This window comes from Rhinatrema bivittatum, chromosome 1 (genome assembly GCF_901001135.1).
Source record: "Rhinatrema bivittatum chromosome 1, aRhiBiv1.1, whole genome shotgun sequence".
NCBI lineage: Eukaryota > Metazoa > Chordata > Amphibia > Gymnophiona > Rhinatrematidae > Rhinatrema > Rhinatrema bivittatum.
Window position 1 is genome coordinate 311,496,186 of NC_042615.1, and position 21,594 is coordinate 311,517,779.

Consider the following 21,594-nt stretch of genomic DNA (forward strand, 5'->3'; position numbering starts at 1 on the left):
CTGCAGATGCAGTTTCTCAAGGCCTCCAGCAACTGCTTAAACCAATATGGGCCAAAGCACCTGCAGCATTTCAAGTCCTGCCCCCCAGCATTTCAAGTCCTGCCCCCCCCCCCAAAATGCGACAACATTCTCCCACCAGTGCCGCAGAATTGGCATTTTAAGTCCCGCCTGCCCCTTCCCCCCAGGCAGCCAAGGTGCTTGTTGCTTGGTGCTGCCAATGCAGTATCTGAAGCGGGCCTTGCCCAGCAGAAGCACTTCCCAGCAGGCTCTCTGGCCCTGCAGAGCGCAGCAGCCTCAGTAAGCACGCCGCTGAAAGAGAGCGGAGACGCCTGGAGCCCCTGCTAGTAAGGATAAATGATGTTGCAATGGGGGGGGGGGAAGAGAGAAATTCTTGGGAGCATGGGAAGAGATAGGGACATGCCAGGCAGGTAAAGGTACAGATGCTGCTGAGAGGGTGAATAGGAGAATCGGCTCAATATTGTTATATTGTTTTTGCTTCTGTCCACCAAAATAAACTCCAATATTTACCAAGAAAAACAAAACAAAACAAAACACCAGTCTCCTGTTTTTCTTGTCATAATGAACCATGAAAAATTCCAGGGAAAATTTAAAAAATTAAAACTGAAAGTGCAGGTCCCTATATGCATGCTAGTGTAAGAAAGCTGTTAGGCACAAAAAATGACTCTCAAACTTGAATCTTTTGAAATCAACTTTAAGGAACTGAGATATAGGGTACCTAGTGTTCTCTTTTTCAAATAAAACACTAGAACTTCTTTAAAAAAAAAAAAAAAAATCTGCCCGCCTGTCGGAAAATGGATCTCAATTTTGACGGCGTCCGTTTTCCAAACCTGGTAAAATTAAGCATCGGTTGTCAGACCTGTTGACAGCCGCTGCTTCCGCTAATAAGGAAGCCCTAAGGACGCTCTAGTGGCCCTAGCGCTTCCTTATTAGCGTGGGTCCTAATTTGAATACAAAATCGCACACCCAGGAGAGGTGCCTGGGCGTGCGTCGGGAGAGCCGGCTCTCCCGCAGATTTTTCTGAATCGGCCTGTAAGAGGGAAGAATAAAAAATGGTCTGAGATACCATCAGTTCTGGGTACAATGGCAGCAAGGGTGACCAAAAATATTCAATATCAAAGCCCTGAATAAATTAACACCACTTTTCCCAACTGCGTACTATGAGTAAGGACTAAATGAAGAAGTGCTAAATTGCTTACGTGCGCTTACACCTAACTAGCTGATAATAAGGAGGGACTGTAAGGTATAAACGTAACTTGCTAAGAAAAAGGTAAAAGGTAGAATAGGAACTTGCTGAGAAAGAAACCACACATCTTGTTTCTTAGTAGAGTTATGCTGGCAAAAGGATATGCAGAAGTCTGTGTGTTTATTGAACCAAAAACGTGAAGGCAATGAGTCTGTTCATCAATATTCTGAGGACTCAAACTCGCCTCCCTCCAGCAGTCAAATTATGGGGCGCTGCACAGCAGTCAGCAATTGGTTACTATCCAGGTTTAGAGCTGAGGATGGTCCCTTTTAAGCCTTTGGGCTTAGACTGAGAACCTATAGGATACGGAGGAGGTATACAACCTCACTTTGGACACAATTATGTTACGATCATTGTCAAAGTGGAAGTATTAATCTACTTAAAAAAAAAAACAACCTTTTAAGTAGAAGACAGACAAACAGACGTAGTGAAGGCAACAGGGATTCAACTGCTGTAACTTGCCAAAAAAAACCCAATAGCATAGTATTACACAATACAATGGGATTCACAGCAGCTTGGAGAACTCATCAGCTGATGTGCATTTGTCCACTGGATCCGCATATTCTCCGCTTTGCATCTCTCTTCCATGGAGGGATGTGTGTTCTTCACATGCCAAGTACAGACTGCTCTAGTTGAGTGTCAGAGGAAACATTCTTATATGACTCAATAATATAAGATATAATTCATCGAAAGCTAGAAGATGAAAGTCTTAAAAGCCTGCAGCCCCTTCTAGCCAGCACCATACAAAATGAGTTATTCTGATAACACTGTCTTCTTGATATCTGGCAGGTTATTCGGGAAGTCGAAACTTGCCCTTCTTCTCTGCTACCACGATCACTTCCCCTTCTTGAAAATCTCCTCAGAAGTTCCTGAAAATTCTCTGGAAGTCTCTAGGAGGAAGAGCTAAAGGAAGACTATACAGGTCCAGATCTGTCCTGTGATAGCACAGCCTTTTCTCAGACTCCCCTACTAAACCAACTTTTCAGGCCAAGGATCAAATAACTCCACTTTCAAAAGGGATTCCCAAAGAAATGGCTTTTAGAAGAAAAGCATCCACAGATGAACTATTCAATTACAAGCATCTCATAGCTTCTAATCCACAGGGCATGGCGTTAGAGGAGACAGAGATGGAGCTATAAGATGGTTCTGTCAAGAACATCTCTACTAAATAGCTAACAAGGATGAAATTAGGTCATCTATCACCATCCTAGCTTATTAACTCTTGTATGTCCTTTCAAGACTATCCTTGCGTTAGACACTCAAGTATACAGTGGGTGGCAAATAAGAGGACAGTAGTTCTTGTAGGTTCCTTATAGAGTGTGACCATTCTCTTCTAAATGTCATCCTGTAGAGCGAGTAGTACTCGGAGGAACCGTTGATCTTATAAGCTGCTTCAACAATAGCACAAGCCATAATGGGGGCTTTGACCCAGAGCTACACTTTATCCTTAGCTGACCTGTTCAGCCTGGCCAAAAAACTCTAAGCACAGTAGCTTTCCTGTAGATACCCAGACTTTCTTAATTAACTGCCTCTCCAATACACAGCAACACACAGTTGCCCTTAGCCTCTGTGCTAAGTAAAGTCTCCTTAAATTATCAATCTCCAGTTCTACAGTGTTCAGATTGAGGGTCGCATGGTTTTTCTCGAGAGCCCATACAGGCTTCACTGAAAAGCTGACAGTTGTGTAGATGGCTGCACCAGTTTAGTATCTGAATCCTCAGAACATTCCCGGAAAAAGTAAGAGACTTATGTGCCGCTGGATGCCAGAATCCTCTCTCCCCTCTGTTCAGACGCTTGCCTGCGCTGTCAGCAGAGGCAGCCTTGAAAATATCAGGATCATTCCAGTGCATCAGCTTCACCAACTACTCCATCTCCTGGCTCAGGGACATCAAACCCTAAATCTCAGGTCTGCTTCTAACTATCCAAGTCCAGAAGGTCTCAAATTCTCCCTGTTTAACATACGGGTCTGAATTTATCCACAGGTAAACTATTAGGGCTGCAAATTGTTGGGGGTGGCAAGTTGACAGATTTGAAGCCTCTCAGCTGTGCTGAATCTTACTAGGCAGAGAACAGCAGTCTTCTTCCTGCTCCAGCCCCTCTCCCAGACAGTGTGCAGAGGGATGAGAATGGATGGGACAGAGTAGAGCAACCCCCCCCCCCCCCCCGAACAAAAGCAAAAGCCTTTGCTCCCTAATCCTGTCCCTCCCTTCCCCTGTATAGAACAGGGGGTATGAGGTTGAGCAAAGCATAGAGCAAACAGCCACTCCCCTTCCTGTCATTTGGGGGGGGGGGGGGGGGGGTGTCAAGCCTGAAGCAAACAAAACAAAGCAAAGAAGACCTACTCTGCTAAATAATCCAGGTCCAGGAGGGGAGGAAGAGGGGCTGGGGATGAAAGGAGATTGGCTGGGGGGTAGTGTTTGTGTGAAAGCCAGATTGGATGGAAAGTTAGATGGGGGCATAGAGATGCAAGAGGGAACAGGACCAGAGCAAAAGGGAGAACAGGGCTGACACACCTCCCCACCCCCTCCCACTGTAATTCTGATCTTCTCTCCCTTGAACTCCAATTCTATATCCCAAATCCTGGAACACTTCCTTCCTTCCTATATCTCCCTTCTTTCCAGATTGTGGAGCCACTCCAAATCCCTCACTCCAAATTCCACTGACTTCTATTCCCGTCTCTTCCTTCCTTATTCCCAGAACCTTCTTCCTGCTCTCCATCCAGATTCATCTTCCCTTAAGTCTCATCAGCTCTTTCTTCCTGTCCTCTCCCCATCCCTAGTCTGTTCCCCTCATCCCCAGCCTATTTACCTTCTCACTCTATTCTTGGATCTCTTCTCAAGTCATAGTCCTCCCTCTTCTTCCTTTCCCTGTGCTGATACTTGATATCCCTTTTCCTCACCTAACAAATTATACAAAAACAAACAAGGTACTTTATTTTTATAATATAAAAGATGGCAATGTTTGCCAATGTGCTTCACAATTTTCTAATTCTTGTCACAGAATATATTCCTGAGCTGCTTCAGGAACTGTTAGGTTGTCTTATATTTTGCTCCCCAAAAGAACATAAGAAGTTGCCTTATTATGTTAGATCGAGGGTCCATCAAGCCCAGCATCCTGTTTCCAACAGTGGCCAATCCAAATTACAAGTACCCAAACATTAAATAGATCCCATGCTACTAATAAGTAGTGGCTATTCCCTATTAATTAATAGCAATTTATGGACTTCTCCCCCAGAACTTATCCAAATCTTTTTTAAACCCAGCTATACTAACTGCACTAACCACATCCTCTGGCACTGAATTCCAGAGCTTAATTGTGTGTTCAGTGAAAAAGAAATTTTTCTTATTTGTTTTAAATGTGCTACTTACTAATTCATGGAGTGCCCCCTAGTCCTGGTATTATCAGAAAGAGTAAATAACCTATTTACATTTACCCATTCAAGTCCTTTCATGATTTTGTAGACTTATCATATCCCCCCCTTAGCAGTCTCCTCTCCAAGCTGAACAGCCCTAACCTGTTTAATCTTTCCTCATAGGGGAGATATTCCATCCTCTTTATCCTTTTGGTTGCCCTTTTCGGTACCTTTTTTTTTTTTTTTTTTTTAGATGCGGGGACCAGAATTGTACACAGTATTCAAGGTGCAGTCTTACCATAGAGCAATACAGAGGCATTATGACATCCTCCGTTTATTCGCCATTCCCTTCCTAATAATTCCAAACAATCTGTTTGCTTTTTTTTGACCGCCACAGCACACCAAGCCGAAGATTTCAATGTATTATCCACTATGACGCCTAGATCTTTTTCCTGGGTGGTAGCTCCTAATATGGACCCTAACATCGTATCTACAGCAAGGGTTATTTTTCCCTATATGCATCACCTTGCACTTGTCCATATTAAATTTCATCTGCCATTTGGATGCCCAATCTTTCAGTCTTGCAAGATCCTCTTGCAATTTATCAAAACCCAAATAATTTTGTATCATCTGCAAATTTGATCACCTCACTCACTGTAGTCCTTTACAGATGGTTTATAAATATATTAAAAAGCAATGGTCCAAGTATAGATCTCTGACCCACTCCACAGTTTGCCTTTTTCTACTGGGAAACTGACTGTTTAATCTGTTTTCGTCTTTTAACCAGTTTGCAATCCACAAAAGGACATAGTCTCCTATCCCATAACTTTTTAGTTTTCTTAGAAGCCTCTCATGAGGGACTCTCTCAAAAGTCTTCTGAAAAACCAAATACCCCACATCTACTGGTTTACCTTTATCCACATCTTCAAAAAAACTGTAGCAGATTTGTGAGGCAAGACTTCGCTTGGATAAATCCATGCTGGCTGTGTTCCATTAAACCATGTCTTTCTATATGTTCTGTGATATTATTCTTTATAATAAATTTCCACTATTTTTCCTGGCACTAAAGTCAGGCTCACCGGTCTATAGTTTTACAGATCACCCCAGAGCCCTTTTTAAATATCCAAATTACATCGGCTACCTTCCAGTCCTCAGGTACAATGGATGATTTTTATATGATAGTTTACAAATTACTAGTGATAGATCTGAAATTTCATTTTTTTTCAGTTATTTCAGAACCCTGGGGTTATATCGCTGCCTAGGGGAAGCAAAAGTCTAAATCCATCACTACCAGGATACTTTTTACACAGCAAAAAGCCTGAAACTTAGTCCCACAAATGTCAGGGTCTGCCTTTTCAGGGGCTTACTCTTATCAATCATAGTAAAACCTGTCCCAATTCCAAGGAATAGCCTATATTTTTGGGCAGAGGTGGAACTATGTTTAGAAAGGCACCAGTCTAAAATTTAAGAGCCAGAGAAATGGGTTCCTTACTTTCTCACTTTTTTATTGTTGCTATTTTGCAAATTTTTTTTTAATTTACTTTTTAAATTGTATACATTTTTTGCTTCTTTTATTTATAAAATTGTTTTGCTTTTCAGAATTTTAGGCACCTAAGAGACTTGCCTCCTGGGATTTTTCAAGCCTTGACTGTGGGCATCAAAGGTCTAGGGAAGTCAATCTGACAATCGTACCTTAATTTGGGAGACGCAGGTTCAAGGGACTGACCCCACTGAAGTTCTGATCACATGTATAAATTTGCCACAAAAAACCAAAATACCATACTCCACTCCCATCTTCACCTACAAACAACAAACAAACAGTAGGACTAAGGGACACTCCATGAAATTAACAGGTAGAATTAAAATCTATTTAAGAAAAGTATTTTTTCATCAATGCACCATAAAGCTATGGAATCTGTTGCCAAAGGATGTGGTTAAGTTTAATAGAGCTAAGTTTAAAAAAACTTGGACAAGTTTCTGGAAAGCAAGTCCATTATTAGCCAGATAGAACCTGGTGATCACCCCCTCTTATTTCTGAGAGCAAGCAGTAGCGAACAAATCTCTCCATTATTAACCCATGCTGTAGTTACACGGCATTAGGTTCCATATTAGGAGCTACCACCCAGGAAAGAGATCTAGGCATCATAGTGGATAACACATTGAAATTGTCTGCTCAGTGTGCTGTGGCAATCAAATAAGCAAACAGAATAAGTAATTATTAGGAAGGAAATGGTGAATAAAACTGAAACGGTCATAATGCCTCTGTGTGTCTCCATGGTGAGACTGCACCTTGAATACTGTGTACAATTCTGGTCACTGCATCTCAAAAAAGAGAAGGTACAGAGAAGGGCGATCAAAATGATAAAGGGGATGGAACAGCTCCCCTATGAGAAAGGGCTAAAGAGGTTAGGGCTGTTCAGCTTGGAGAAGAGAGTCAGCTGAGGGGGGATAGGATAGAGGTCTAAAATATGTAAATGTGAATTGGTTATTTACTCTTTCAGATAATAGAAGGACTATGGGGCACTCCATGCTCCATGATGTTAGCAAGTAGCACATTTAAACTAATTGGAAAAAATTATTTCACTCAATGCACAATTATGCTCTGGAATTTGTTGCCAGAAAATGTAGTTAGTGCACTTAGTGTAGCTGGGTTTAAAAGAAGGTTTGGATAAGTCCTTGGAGGAGAAGTCCATTAACTGCTATTAATCAAATTGACTTAGGGAATAGCCACTGCTATTACTGGCATCAGTAGCATGGGATTCACTTAGTGTTTGGGTTCTTGCCAGGTACTTGTAACCTGGATTGGCCACTTTTGGAAACAGGATGCTGGGCTTGATGGACCCATCTGACCCAGTATGGCAATTTCTTATGTTCTTATGATCTGCTGGGTAGTTGAAACAATCCAGATTGGCCACTGCTAGAGACAGAATGCTGGGCTCGTTGGACCATTAGTCAAATCCAGCATGGTATTTCTTATATTCTTAATTGTTTCCCCTTGTTTCATTAAACAAATTAGACTTTTATATATATAAAAAAAGTCTTCAATCCTAAGCATCTCACTCACACGAGACATGATCCTCCTGTTCAAAACCAAGACATTCTAGGCCTATGGCACTCTACAATTTTGCAATTTGGAAAACCTGGCACCAAAGTGATAGTCATGGGGCTACACTGTATACTCCATCTGCCAAGATGGCAGCCCCAAAGAGAATGCATGTCCGACTGCTCTTTTCCTAAACGGAGCGCCAAAAGTCTGACCAGGGCTCAAGGCACTGCCACTACTGAACCTTCGCAGGAGGCCTTAGGTTTCTCTCTCACAGTGCTAAAGCAGTACTCCACAAACTCTGCTGCTGTTGCAATTCTTCATCAGGAAAGATCATAGCAAGAGGCAGAGGAACAAAGATCTGGAAAGGAAAACTGAAGAGAAAAAACAAAACTGAGCAAGCAAAAACCTGTGCATAAAGCACAGGGGGCACTTTTACCCAGTTCTAAAATTTAGCTCTCAGGAGCAAAAGCCCCACAGTACTTTCTACAGAAAAAATTGTGTGAAACATTCTCATGAATTCTCTCTTCCAGAAGTTGCAGGAACTTAACATCTGCAGCCCAAGGTTTTATTTCAAACCTGTGCTAGGAAACTGACTTGGCTTTTACACTTTTTCATGCCTTAAATTTTTACCTGTTTCTTAAATCTGGTCCCCATTAACACAAAATGCCTTTCTTTGCTGGCTACTATTACTCAGTTAATGGTTTCAGAGAAGTCTATAAGGACAAGAGGGAGCAGCTCCTCGTGCTGATTCTGGAACATTCGGGACAGTGATGTAACGCTAAGCCGGTGTATGCTCCAGAATCCTCAGGAGGCAGCACCCTGACAGCAAGAGAGATGCTTCTCAGGGACAACATTTATTAGGAAACAAAATGTTGAAAATAAATTAACATTAAAAAAAAAAAAAAAAACCACACACCACAAAATACATTTTAAAAAAATAAATAAAAGCTTTTAAAGTTTTGAATTTCTTGCTTGATGAGGATGCAATCCACATTTATCACACTGTGGGTTCTGAGCTTTTAATTTTAATGAGAATGTCTGCAACTGTGGTAACATGATATTACAAGTGCAGAGCTATAAGGCACCTTCTCCGAGACAACAAGGGTGTGGAATTTTAAATACCTTGTAAGCAGAGTATTAATTATGCAGGTGAAAAAAAAGAAAAAAATCAAGGTTGACTGGTCAGACACCCTTAAAATTCAATACAAAAATCTATTCTGCATGTAGCACGTCTACTACTGCTCAAGGTAATTCATGGGTTTACCATATTGCTGTCTAAGAGCTTAGGATCTATGGTGTTTTCTTTCTAGATATAGGAGATTTTAATAGAGTTGCTGAAGGTCACACTGTATGAGGTGAACAGGGAAACTGAATTTATAGCATTATGGAATTTATAGCATTATGTCATAGTGCCAGCCCAACTGAACACATTGTTATGACATCAGCCTCACATGTACCAGGTCCTCTTAAGGACACTATAGTAATCTAAAGTTCCATTGAGGATTCTGTGGCATGGTGGATAGCAGAATCCTGTTCCCAAGTCCAGTTTAAGCTCAGCTTCTGTTTCTTGGGGAGGATAAAGTTGAAGATACTGCAGAAACGGCATTCACAAACTGGAGGAGGTGGGGAGAGAAGAGGGGAGAGGAGTCTCGGTCATTGCACAACAGCAATACCTAATGGTCAGATTCAGAGTGCAGGTGTGCTGGGTTCTGCAGGAAGCCACGGGCTACAAGGGTTGGGCTAGCTAGCAGGAGGCTTAAAAATAGGTGTGGAGGGGGAATCCATATGCCTGTGAATTAAGGCTCATGGAAGCACCGAAGGAGAAGAAAACTGCCAAGTCCAAAACATTACAGAGTTCTGAATGCCTGGTGGCCTGGGATTTTCAAAGGGTGAAGGACTCTGTAGCACATCCTGTGTCAAGTCATGAAATGCACTACCATTTGTATTTTGGAAGAGAGAATTGTTTCTCACTGGCAGCTAGAACACAGATTTAAAAAAAAAAAAAAAGGCCCCAAGGGAAATGAAAGTTAGAAATCCAGAGTCTGGGTGAATCCAGAGGATCTGCCTGGCTCAGTTCCACAATGGGCACTGCCGCAATGGAAGGGGGTCAGCTCATGACCTACGAGGCTGGCTCCTTGAATCAGCCCAAGGCAGTTTCATCGTTTCCTGCTCTGTTTTTACTGCCTGTCACAGCTGAATACATACAGGTTCTGGTACAAGGATGTCAGACCTGAAGGGGAATGCACAGCACAGCAGGGGGAACTGCGGAGACAGCGAAGCATTTCTGCTCCCAACCGGTTTTTAAATAAGCTGTGAAATCTGTACTGCTTTCTGAAGAGGCTCAACAGGTGCTGCTGGAAGCACTGCGATTTGGATAAGAGGTAGCTTCCAAAGCAATTCTTTTCATCTTTAGGAGAGAAGGGCCACCTAAGGTCGCCACTGCCACTGCCAAAGACTAAGGAATTACACGGTGCCCACTGCGCCGATATCCCTTCAGCACTCCCACAGAACACAAATGTCTGCTCTGAATCCACGTAGCTGAAATCTCAATCCTATTTTGTGCTACGTTTGTTAACATTAATATTAAAATTCATGACATGCAGGGAAAGATTATGCTATTAGAATTTCTTCTGAATGAGTAGGGCACAGTACAAGAAAAAGGCTGCATTCGGTGTTCAGAATCTTTCCCCTGCAGATGTGCAACTTATGATGACTTACCAGCGGATAATACGGCCGGAGCTTGCCGCTGTATCGATAGCCAGGCCATGGATCTGTGTTAATTTCACAATCCATAGACCAAGGAGATACTTCTCGTTTTGCTTTTTCATCTTCTAGCAACAGAATAAAAATGAAACAAGTCAACACTTGCTAGCACTTGGGGGAGCAACCCAACCACAGCAAACCATCAGGCGTGGCTCAAGCTCACCTTATCAGGAGACTTATTACTTAAAAAAAACACCAAAAACTACAAAGTGAAAGAAAGTCCCCTCAACATTTCTATTTTCTTAAAAAAAAACAAAAAAAAAACAAACCGGAATTCAAGTTTTGATTCTCAAAACATGGGAACATGCCTCACAGCTGGATAGATGGAAATGCTTAACTTTCAGTAAATTAAAACCCAAATGAAATGGTAGGTCACTGGACATCATTTGCAGAATTCTGTTCATCCCAGAACCATGGAAAAGAAGGAAGCCCATTTCCAATCTTTCCACAATGCTAAAAGAGCACGAGCGGGCCCAGTCCCCAGGTTTGGGGAGCAGCGCAGTGGAGCAGGGGCTCCCGCGTTCGAATAGTCTGCCTCACACACCAGAGCAGTTTAATCACGTGCACTGAGGGAAGATGGAATGACGCGATGCATCTGAGCTACCTCGCTGGCAGGTCAAGCAACACAGAGCCTCCGCTCCCTCGAAAGCCTGCCAGCCAGGAGCAATGGAAGAGTGGGGAGAGAAACCACATGGAAAAGAAAGAAAGGAATGCCTGATGCCACTACCTTCCTTATCTTCAAAAAAGTTTAAAAAACAAGCAACTATTGCTGACTTGAGGAATGAAAGAATTGTGAAAACAAATATAACTGAAATAAGTCTCTTCCTGAAAAGCAAATTCTTTCCTCTATTATAAACTAATGTATTCTTTTTGCTCACTATTTCTTATCCTGAACAAAGGGATTTGTTTTATCTCACTCTGGTGCTAGCGCCCCGTAATTCACCTCACCTTAGACAGATAACACAGAGCAAGACTCTGGTAATGGCACCAGCAGACAGAAAAAAAAACATAGCCAAGGTGGCCAGTATCTGCTTAGGGTTAGACACCATCTCGTTTTTATCTTGAGAAGTAAAAATCTGTCATTTTGGCATATCAATTCTAAACAGGACTGGAGGAGAAAAAAAATAAATAAAAGGAAGGCATAAGGATCAATATATTTACTTACTTGCTTTTTTGTGTAGCAACTTATGGGTAGCCCAGCTTCCCTTAAAACATTCCTAAAAGAAACAAAGGAAAAAAAAAAATTAGGTTTTTGAACAGAAGTGCCAAAAGGTGGAATATAAATAAATAAGAATACAGAACTTATTAATGTATGTTCTGTCCCTTCAAAAGTGTGAGCGCATACACATGAGAGCAGAGGAAAACGGGCGACACACATCCCCTCACTCAGTGAAAACTGGTTAAAATGTTTCCTTTTGATTTCATTTTTTCCTCCCTTTTCTCTATAGTGTATCATATTTTCCCCTTGGTTACACTTCTAGCACATCCATGTGAAACGACAACAGCGGGCATCTCTCTGCGCTTTGTACAGAAAGCCAAGGGCGATTCCATTGCTTCAGCAGCCGCCGGCCCGCAACAGGTTCGGCTTATGCTGTGCATAGACACAGGCTAATAACTCGTCCACTCATAATCAGGGACGATGCGCCCACAGCTCAAGTTAGAGATAACAGTTTTTCATGGCCTGAATTGCAATACTTCTCTTATCTATTCGGTACTGTTAACGTTTCGCAAAAAGAGTGAAATTTATGATTACAAACCGCAGGTCCTGCATCTTATTTTGTTTCTAGATGGTGACAAAGAAACATGAAGCAAAACTTACAGAAAACCCAATAACAAAAGGCTTGAACTCAATACTGCTAGAAGCCACCTGGAAAAAAAAAAACACAACCCAAAACCTAATAGCAGATATGCCAGTGGAAAAATTGTTGCAGACCAGGAGAAACTGCTTGAGAGATGCCTTTCTTCCAAATCTTGGATAAGCGTCTTCTAGAGCTACTAATCTAAAGTGATTCAAAAGACAATACTCACAGGGCATTGAACAGAGCAACACAAACTGACAACACTCAGCTCTTAAAATTAGATGAGATCTTTGATTTGTTTATAGTGTATGTACTGCTATGACAATGATGATGCTTACTGCTGATGTTCATGGTGGTGTGGCGTCCCCAAACGTCAATATGAACACCAGTGTTCCTCCGGGTTAAAGTTAGTGCCCATATGAGCCCTGTTCTGACCATCAGAGCCAGTATCTGTAGCTACGCAGTATTATGTGGAGCACAATACAGACACTAAAATTAAAGGCAAACGCTGAATATTTGCTGCTGCACAAAGGAATGCTATAGTTAGAATGCCAAAAGTACAAGCATCAGGAAATTCAGAAGTGCAAAACGCTAACTCAGCAACAACTTCTGCAGTGCCATTTGCATTATAAATGGTATCCAACGACATCCCAGCACATGGGAAAAGCAAAGGGAAGGGGGGGCCAGAGCAGAAAGGGAAGGTAAAAGGGGACAGGGAGAGCCAGACGACATTGATTTACGAATAGAAAGGCAGAATATTAAATTTATCAGGCTAAGCAAGATGATGGCGGGGAAAGACAGATAGGCAATAAGCATCAATTCTATCATGGGTTATACACTAAAGAGAATCACATTCAAAGGAATCTCACCAAAAAAAAAAAAAGTACAAGACCACATACAAAAAAAAAAAATCACTGTATGCACAAAATGTATTTGCACCAAAATTCTAAGAAAGCTTGAGGAACGGTCTAATGCTAATTGTTAATTATGAATTTGAAACAGTCATGCATTTTAAGTGCAGAAATCCATGGGAGAGGTACAGGATGGAGGATGAGAAGCCGACGTATCAATCAAGAAAAAGGCTTGGGACGTTCATATCTAATGATCAAGACAGTGACACTGTGTGACAGGGTGATGGCCAGAGCAAACGAGAGATGTATAAAACAGCAAAAAAAAAAAAAAAAAAGAGAGAGAGATGACTCTGTACAAGAGGTTCATAAGACTTCTGGTAGAATAGTGTGTCCAGTTCAGAAGGCCATTCTTCCAAACGAATATAGACAAGCTTGAGGCAGTCAAGAGACAGGGTACCAAAATGCAGAGGGTTCTGCAAAAAACAGTTATTTGACAAGAGAGAGACTTAAGGACAAATACATACACCATAGAGGAGAGAGAGGAAAGACAAAGGAAGAGAGCCATCTGAATACCTCAAAGATATAAATCAGGCACAGGTTTTATTTTATTTAATTATTCAATTTATATGCTGCTTTTCCATGGTTACTCAATGTGGCAAATATACTTAATCCCTGGGCCTAAGTCTTCACTGAGAGGTCCATGGGCCACCCTCAAATCCATGGGGCTTAAAGATATTCAAACTTCCAGTACAGTTCTTAAGTCCCCCCATCTCTCTCTCTCTGAGCTCCAAGATTCTCTGTCAGGGGTGGGGAACAGATTTCGCTCCAAGGCCCTGAGTGTTAAGACGGACCTTGTATACAGCAGTAATAATCCAGTTTGTTGTAGATGGGTTGCCTATTAGTTTCAAGGAGCATTCTCTAGTTCTATACTATTGGAAAGGGTAAATAAGCATTCCCAGTTTACCTGTTCTACCCAAACTACAATTTTATTGACTCTATCATAGCATCTTTTCTACAGGCTGAAAAGCCCTAACTCCTCTTCAGCCTTTCCTCACAGGCGAGCCATTCCATCCCCTTTATTATTATGTTGATTGCCCTTCTCTGTACCTTTTCTAGCTCAACTATATCTTTTTTTGAGATGGGGCAAACAGAATGGCACACAATACTCAAGATGTGATTGCTCAATGGACTGATACAAAGGCATTTTAAATATCCTGGGTTTTAATTTTCCATTCCTTTCCTTATAATATCTAACATTTGTTTTTTTGTTTTGTTTTTTTTTTGACTGCCTCCATACACTGGGCCGAGGATTTCAAAATATTGCCCAGAATGATTACAAGATCTGACTCCTGGGTGAGTATTAACAGTGGCACTGTTTGTGGCAGGTAACAAATTAAGAGATCATATCCAGAGAAGGTGGGGTGGACATGCAAGTCAGCCTCATGATTTGCAGGGGCAGATGGTAGTGCCAGGGAGGGAACATGGCATCTCTCTTGGCACACACTGAGCCCTAAATAATGTAAAACATGTTTTTTTTCTGTATTTGGGGGGGGGGGGGTGTAAACAACTTAGCTGCTGGCCGTGTAAAGCATTATTTCACATCACTAAATTCTCTCAGACAGCAAAACTACACATTACTTTTTCACATCTCTGTGTTATAATTAGGAACATCAGAACAGAAAGCTTCTGGAGTCCATAAAATTCTTCTAGGTTATAAAATGACAGGACAAGTCACAAAGGCAAAACCAATCTTGTGGTTTGTGGCTGCTACACACCAGAAAAAAAGAAAAGTAACTGAAGAAAAATTAATAGCTTGGCTCATTTTACAGCAGGGACGCTGGACAAGTCATTCTCTGACCTATATTTACATACCTCAGACCCTTTGTGAAATGTGCCTTAATCATGGCCTCTGACAATACACAGTGTACAGTACTGGGCACCCCATCTCAAAAAAGAAAAAGAATTAGAAAAGGAACAGAGAAGGGCAACCAAAATGAGAAAGGGGATGGACTGATTCCTCTGAGGAAAGACTAAAGATATTAGGACTGTTCACAGCCTGGAGAAGAGACTGCAGAGGGGTGATATGGTAGAGGTCTATAAAATGACGGCAATAGGATGGGTAAAAGCGTCCCTAGCGCCTCCTTTTTGACAGAAGCGGCGGCTGTCAGCGGGTTTGACAGCTGACGCTCAATTTTGCCGGCGTCTGTTCTCAAACCCACTGACAGCCACGGGCTTGAAAACTGGACTTGGATATGGAAATAAAACAGGTTAAACAAGTTCAAGCAACATTAATTCAAGACTGTGGAAATATAAATAGAAGACATGAATTTGTTGAGAATAATTTGAGGCATTTAAACTTGAGGGTTTTAAATTTCCCCAGGGTGATGGGAGAATTGCCCAGAATGACTTTGAAACGCTACCTTTTAGAAGCTTTAGAAATTTCCTCCGACCAGCTCCCACCTCTGGATAAAGTATATTTCCTCCCGGTTCGTACTACCCAGCAAGTGCAAGTGCCATCAAATGCTTTAGAGAATTTGACAACATTCTTGGAAACTTCTACATTCGAGATAGTTGAAAGATCAACTTTGTTAATATCTTTCTTTAACGAGTTGGATATGGCGAAGATAATGCGTGCTTATTTTAAAAAAATGCAAGTCGTATTCATGGGTGGAAATGTAAGGATCTACCCCGATCTGACTAAAGTGACTCAGGCAAAGAGAAAAAATTTCCTGACATTGAAAAATGAAGCGCTAGCAGTGGGGGCAACCTTCTTTTTGTGGTTCCCCTGCAAATGCGTGATAAAACATGGAGGGAATAATTATATTTTCTATCAACCCGAACAGCTAAAGAATTTTATAGAAGCAAAGAAAACACCATCAGTAATAGGCAATATATATTTATTTATTTTATTTATTTATTTAACTTTTATTTACCGACATTCATGAAACACATCATGCCGGTTTACAAAGAACTCAGGCGGGAGGTACAGTAAAACAATATAACATTAAAACAATATAAAAAAAAATTAACAACAAATAGTCTTTATAATGTGTATTTGGCCTAGCATGACGTTTTTCCTTATGGGAATTCATCCCTTTCTTTTTGTATTTCCCTTTGTCTCCTTTAATTTGCAGTTACTCCTCCCCCCCAGGAGATAGGGGTCTAAAGGGTTTGATATAATTATAATGTGATTTTCTGAATATAGAAGGTTGTGATGTTATTTCTGGAATTGTAATTTTCTTAATTTGTCAAACCATATTACTTATTCAAAGTGGATACTTTGTAAGTTTGTTAAAAATTCAATAAAGAAATAATTAAAAAAAAAAAAAAAAAAAGGATTGGATAAGTTCTTGGACGAGAAGTCCATTACCTGTTATTAATTAAGTTGACTTAGAAAATAGCCACTGCTATTACTAGCAACAGTAACATGGAATAGACTTAGTTTTTGGGTACTTGCCAGGTTCTTATGGCCTGGACTGGCCTCTGTTGGAAACAGGATGCTGGGCTTGATGGATCCTTGGTCTGACCCAGTATGGCATGTACTTATAAAATAAATAATAAATAAAAATGTTCCTGTTGATGGTGACAAGAAGACTGGTTCCAGAGGGCCAGAGAAGGGCAAATATTGCCCCTCTTATGGTTTTAAGCTTTAAATGCATCTATAGCTTGTCTCCTCCCTATCTTTCTGCGTCATTTCCTATTATTCTGATCCTCATTGGCTTGGCTCAGTTATGTATTCATGCATACAAAGCTGCATCTGGTTTCCTGTGTTTTTAAAGCCTCCGGCACATGGAGTGCCAAGAGTTTGGCTGGGCCATGCTGACGTCAATGCCCAGCACCTCCTAAACACAGTATAGTGAAAATGACTGGCAATAATGAACAGAGAAAGATACACTTTATGAACACTATGGCCTTGGTACCTGAGGGGTAGAAAGATGGTAGGGTTACGTTTGTGAAAATGGGGCCTGGGCCATGACCCTGGAACTAATCCCCCATATAGAACATCACTTCTAAGGGAAAAATTGGTTTTCACTTAAGACACATTTTTCAGGAACCTTTTCTAACTCAAGTTCAAGGACTCCCTATAATAGGGAACAGTAATCGTGCATATTTATTCTTAGAATATGTGGATCAAAAAAAAAATTACTACCCCTGTCAGAATCCTCATATTCCCCCTGACATGCCCTTAAAATTTGGTATGAAAAGTACAAACACAAAAGTTATTAAAAGGATACAGACATAGTGATCTCATAAGCCTTCTTTTCCTTCAAAAATTAGAATAATACAGTGTTTCCTCTTGCCCTTGCTAGAGCATTCTTTGCTAACTTGCGTATTTCCAGGATAAACCCAATTGACCTCTAGTTGTAAATGGGAAGTATCTCAGCCTCTTGAATTTCACAGAGAATGAGAAGTAGCTGTCATCTTCCTCTTATTACGTTAGTGATTAAAATGCTTAGCAGAAGCTATCCAAGAGCATCTTAACATTAAGGACATAACCCAGAAATAGCTTCATACCCAATGACACTTGACTTTGCTATATTTAGAAAATCTTAGAATGTCATCTTCTGGATGAGTTCCAAGTCTCTGCTGGTTATAAAACCAATGTAAATAAATGAGAGCTACATATTTGACATGAGGACAAAGACCCTGGCTAGGACCTACTGCTTTCTGTAAAACAGACAGGAAAGTATACTTCGTTATTTTTAGGATCAACAAGGCAGGTAACCCTGATAAAATATAGATATTCACCTATGCCATGCAACGTTGAATGTGACCAAAGAAGATAGTCCACATTCTCCTTTTCCTGGCCACTTCAGCTCTCTGTTACATAAAAATGAACATCCTCCCATTGACTCAAAAGCCTCAAACACTGCAAAGAGATTTAGTTTTCAGAGTAATCAAAATATGCAAAATGAACCTAGTTACTAGACCAAACACAAGCAAATATCTATCTATATATAAAACTCACATTTGTCATGCCGTTTTTGGGCACTTCTAGATGGAATTAAGTGCTAAGGGATAATTGAGAGCAGAAGAGTTTTCTGGTGACTGAAGAGGACTTGCGAGTATTGCTTTCCAGCTCGGGTATCTCCCCAACATCATCTTCAGTCAACACCGAAGCACAGAATTTGTTTAGTCTTTGTGCTGTAGTCTTCTATTTCCTAAGTGCCCCTTTTACCCCTTGATCAACAAATTCCCTCACAGGCTTCCTGCTTTGGGTATATTTAAACATTTTTATTATGAGTTTACACCTCTATGGCCAGCTTCTTTTCATATTTGCTTTTTGCCTACCTTATCAATGTTTTACATCTAATTTGCCAATGCTTAGGCTTCTTCCCATTTTCTTCAGATGGATCCTTTTTTTTTTTTTTTTTTTACAATTTTTGAAAGCAAGTCTTTTGGCTAAAATAACCTCTCTCGCCTCATCTATTAATCATGCTAGTAATAGGTTTGCCTTCCTTTCACTTTTTTTAATGCATGGAATACATCTGTTCTGTGATTTCAAGATGGTATTTTTAAACAATGTCCATGCTCAATGTAAACACTTAACCTTTGTGGCATGCTCCAGGAGTTGTGAGCCCTTGGGCTGCAGATAGGTTGACACGCCTTGGTGCATGCGGACACAGACCAGATCCTAGCAGGCAACAGCAGATACACCCCAAGGCGCAGAGACGGGACAAGGGTCTTCACCTGTATCAGCCACCTCCCCCCTCAGGTTGAGCCTTTGGGTTCTGGTTGCCAGCAGGACTTTGATGGTCCAAGACAGAGGTCAGGAGAGGCAGAGATTATGCAAAGAGTCAAAAAGCAGTTTGGGTCAGCAACAGAACAGTCTGAGCATAGGCTGACTAGAAGATAAGGCAAGGCAGGGCAGGGCAGAATGGAAGCAATGCTGAGCAAGGCAGGACCAGTAGCAACATAGCACAGGAAAACCTGCTGCTGAGGCACTGGCTAATACTTCCTTACATACTAAAGTAGATATGATGTCATCAGCCAATATCCCAGGAAGTCCAGGTTGCAGGGCTTATAAGAGGAGGTCTTGATGGCAGGAAGTATTACACACAGCCCTTGGATGCTGCACAGTGCAGGATGATATGCTGGAAGCCTTGAAGGTAAGAGGTATTTTCCTCATTTTATCCAAGTTTCTCTTTTGAAAGTTAAATGCCAGAGCAGTAGATTTACTTAATGTCCTCCCCCCTCCAGTCACTACATTGAGTTATGACAGTTGTCAAGCAGCCCAACTAACGTAACCTCTTGCACCAAATCCTGTGTTCCACTAAGAAGTTGGTCTAAAATGACTCCCCCTCGTTGGTTCTCAGGCCAGCTGCTCCTTGAAGCAGTAATTTTTTCAACACGAAACTTTTACCTCCCTAGTATGTCCTTATGTGACATTTATCCAGTCAATATTCAGATAATTGAAATCTCCCATTTACTATGCTGCCAAATTCGTTAGCATCCCTAATTTCTGTTAGTATTTCATCATCCATCTGTTCATTTTGGCCAAGTGAATGGTATAATACCCCCACTGCTATATTCTTCTCCATTTCACAAAGAATTTCCACTCAAAGATTCTACTGTGCATTTAGTCTCCTGCAGGAACTTCATGACATCCTCACATAAAAGCACCACATCCTCGCCAAGTTGATATACCCTATCATTGTGAAATAATTTGTATCCTAGTGTGGCAGTATTTCATTGGTTATCCTCCTTCCACCAGGTCTCTGAGATGACAATTATGTCTACCTCCACGTAGTGCAATACATTATGGAGTAGATATTCAAATGCTACTTAGCCGGATACATAAGACTTATCTGGCTAAGTGGCTGCTATTGAATATCTACTATACTACTTAGGTGGATAAGGGACATATTTGGATAGTTAGCTGTATAGTCAGTGGGTGGGCAATAGGCATAACTGGGCAGTGCTACCTATCTGGTTAACTTATCGCTACTTATCCAGCTATTGAGCCTTATCTAGGTCAGTTAGTCGAATAAGTCAGATGTGGCCCATAGTAGGACTAAAGTTAGACGGATAAGGTTATCTGGCTAATTTAATTTATTCAGGTATATTTAGCAGCACTGCTGTGTCACTGAATATCCCGTGTAAGTTAGCAGATAAGTCTTATTATGGCTAACTTACATAGCCATATATATTTTAATATTGGCTCCTCTAATTCTTCTTACTTTTTAGACTTCTGGGCATTAGCATACAGATATTTCAAAGTACATTTTTTATTTGTATATACAACTTTCCTAGCAGTCAATGAATAATTTGGAATCTTTTAATGCTATCTGTTCTTTGCTTATAGGCACATGGGCTACTTTTGCTATCAGGATGGGTTTTTTTTTAGTATCTTTCAAAGATACCTAATTCTAAACTGTATGTTGCTGAGTGGCTTTCCCCCTTGTTCTAGTTTACAAGCTGCTCTACCTTCCTTTTAAAGGTTAGTGCCAACAGCCTGGCTCCACCCTCGTTAAAGTACGGCCCATTTTTTCAAATAGGTTCCCCTTTTCCCAAAATGTTGCCCAGTTCTTAAAACGACTAAATCCATCTTCCCTGCATCATTGTCCCATCCACACTCTGGAGCTCTGCCTGCCTTTGGGGTCCTGCACATGGAAGAGGGAACATTTCAGAGAATGGTACCCTGGAGGTTCTGGATTTCAACTTGATGCCTAAAAGCCTAAACTTGGCTTTCCTATGTCATTAGTATCCACACACACAACCACCAGCTCCCCCCCAGCACTGTCTAAAATCTTATCTAGGTGATGTGTGAGGGCCGCATCTTCACATCAGGCAGGTAAATTTCTAAGCAATCTTCACATTCGCCGGCCCCCAGCTATCTACATTCTTAATAATATAATTAGGAATTATGACAGCTGACCTTCCCTCTGGGCACAAACCCTTAAAGGCCTATCCTCTGTGCAAGAGGATAATGCAGCACATGGAGTGCAGGCTGTAGCTACAAGATCACTTCCTGCCACACCAAGCTGATGCTCTCTATCCATATGACCTTGCTCCTCCTAGGCCGCACAGGGGGATGCCAGTCTGGAGTTGGGACTTAGCCACTATGCCCCTGAAGGCCTCCTCTATATGCTTGTCTTCCTCAGCTCCTCCAGATCTTCCACTGCTCCTCCAAATTTTCCACTCTAGCCTCCAGAGTAAATAATCAAACATGTGGCATTCTGTACAAAAGACTGGAAGGCCCCAATCTTGCTGCTGGATTGCTGTCTACATCTTTATTTTGCTGAGTTCTTAGTTAATGTAGGATGCCTAGGAGTAGGGATACATAAAGTCCTTCAAATGAATGTCTGATCTGATTTTTTTTTTTATTGCACTTTTCAGCTCTTTAAAGTGGATTATATATTCAGGTACTGTAGGTATTTCCCTATCCCCAGAGGGCATACAATCTAAGGGGGTCATTCATGAAATCACGTTAGGGCATCATCACGCGCGTTAGGGCCCTAATGCCCACGATAACGCCATAATGCATGTGATAAATAACACATAGCGAGATGTGTATG

The 21,594-nt window shown here is 41.2% G+C and overlaps 1 protein-coding gene across 1 annotated transcript in view; it reads right to left on the minus strand.

Moving 5' to 3' along the window:
• Window positions 1-21,594, minus strand: part of METAP1 (methionyl aminopeptidase 1) — a 129,470-nt gene that overhangs the window by 74,838 nt on the left and 33,038 nt on the right. The window contains exons 2-3 of the mRNA XM_029597407.1: window positions 11,591-11,642; window positions 10,381-10,493 (exon numbers count right to left, since the gene is read on the minus strand). Of these exons, the coding sequence (XP_029453267.1) occupies window positions 10,381-10,493; window positions 11,591-11,642 (165 nt within the window). The remainder of the gene's footprint in view (window positions 1-10,380; window positions 10,494-11,590; window positions 11,643-21,594) is intronic.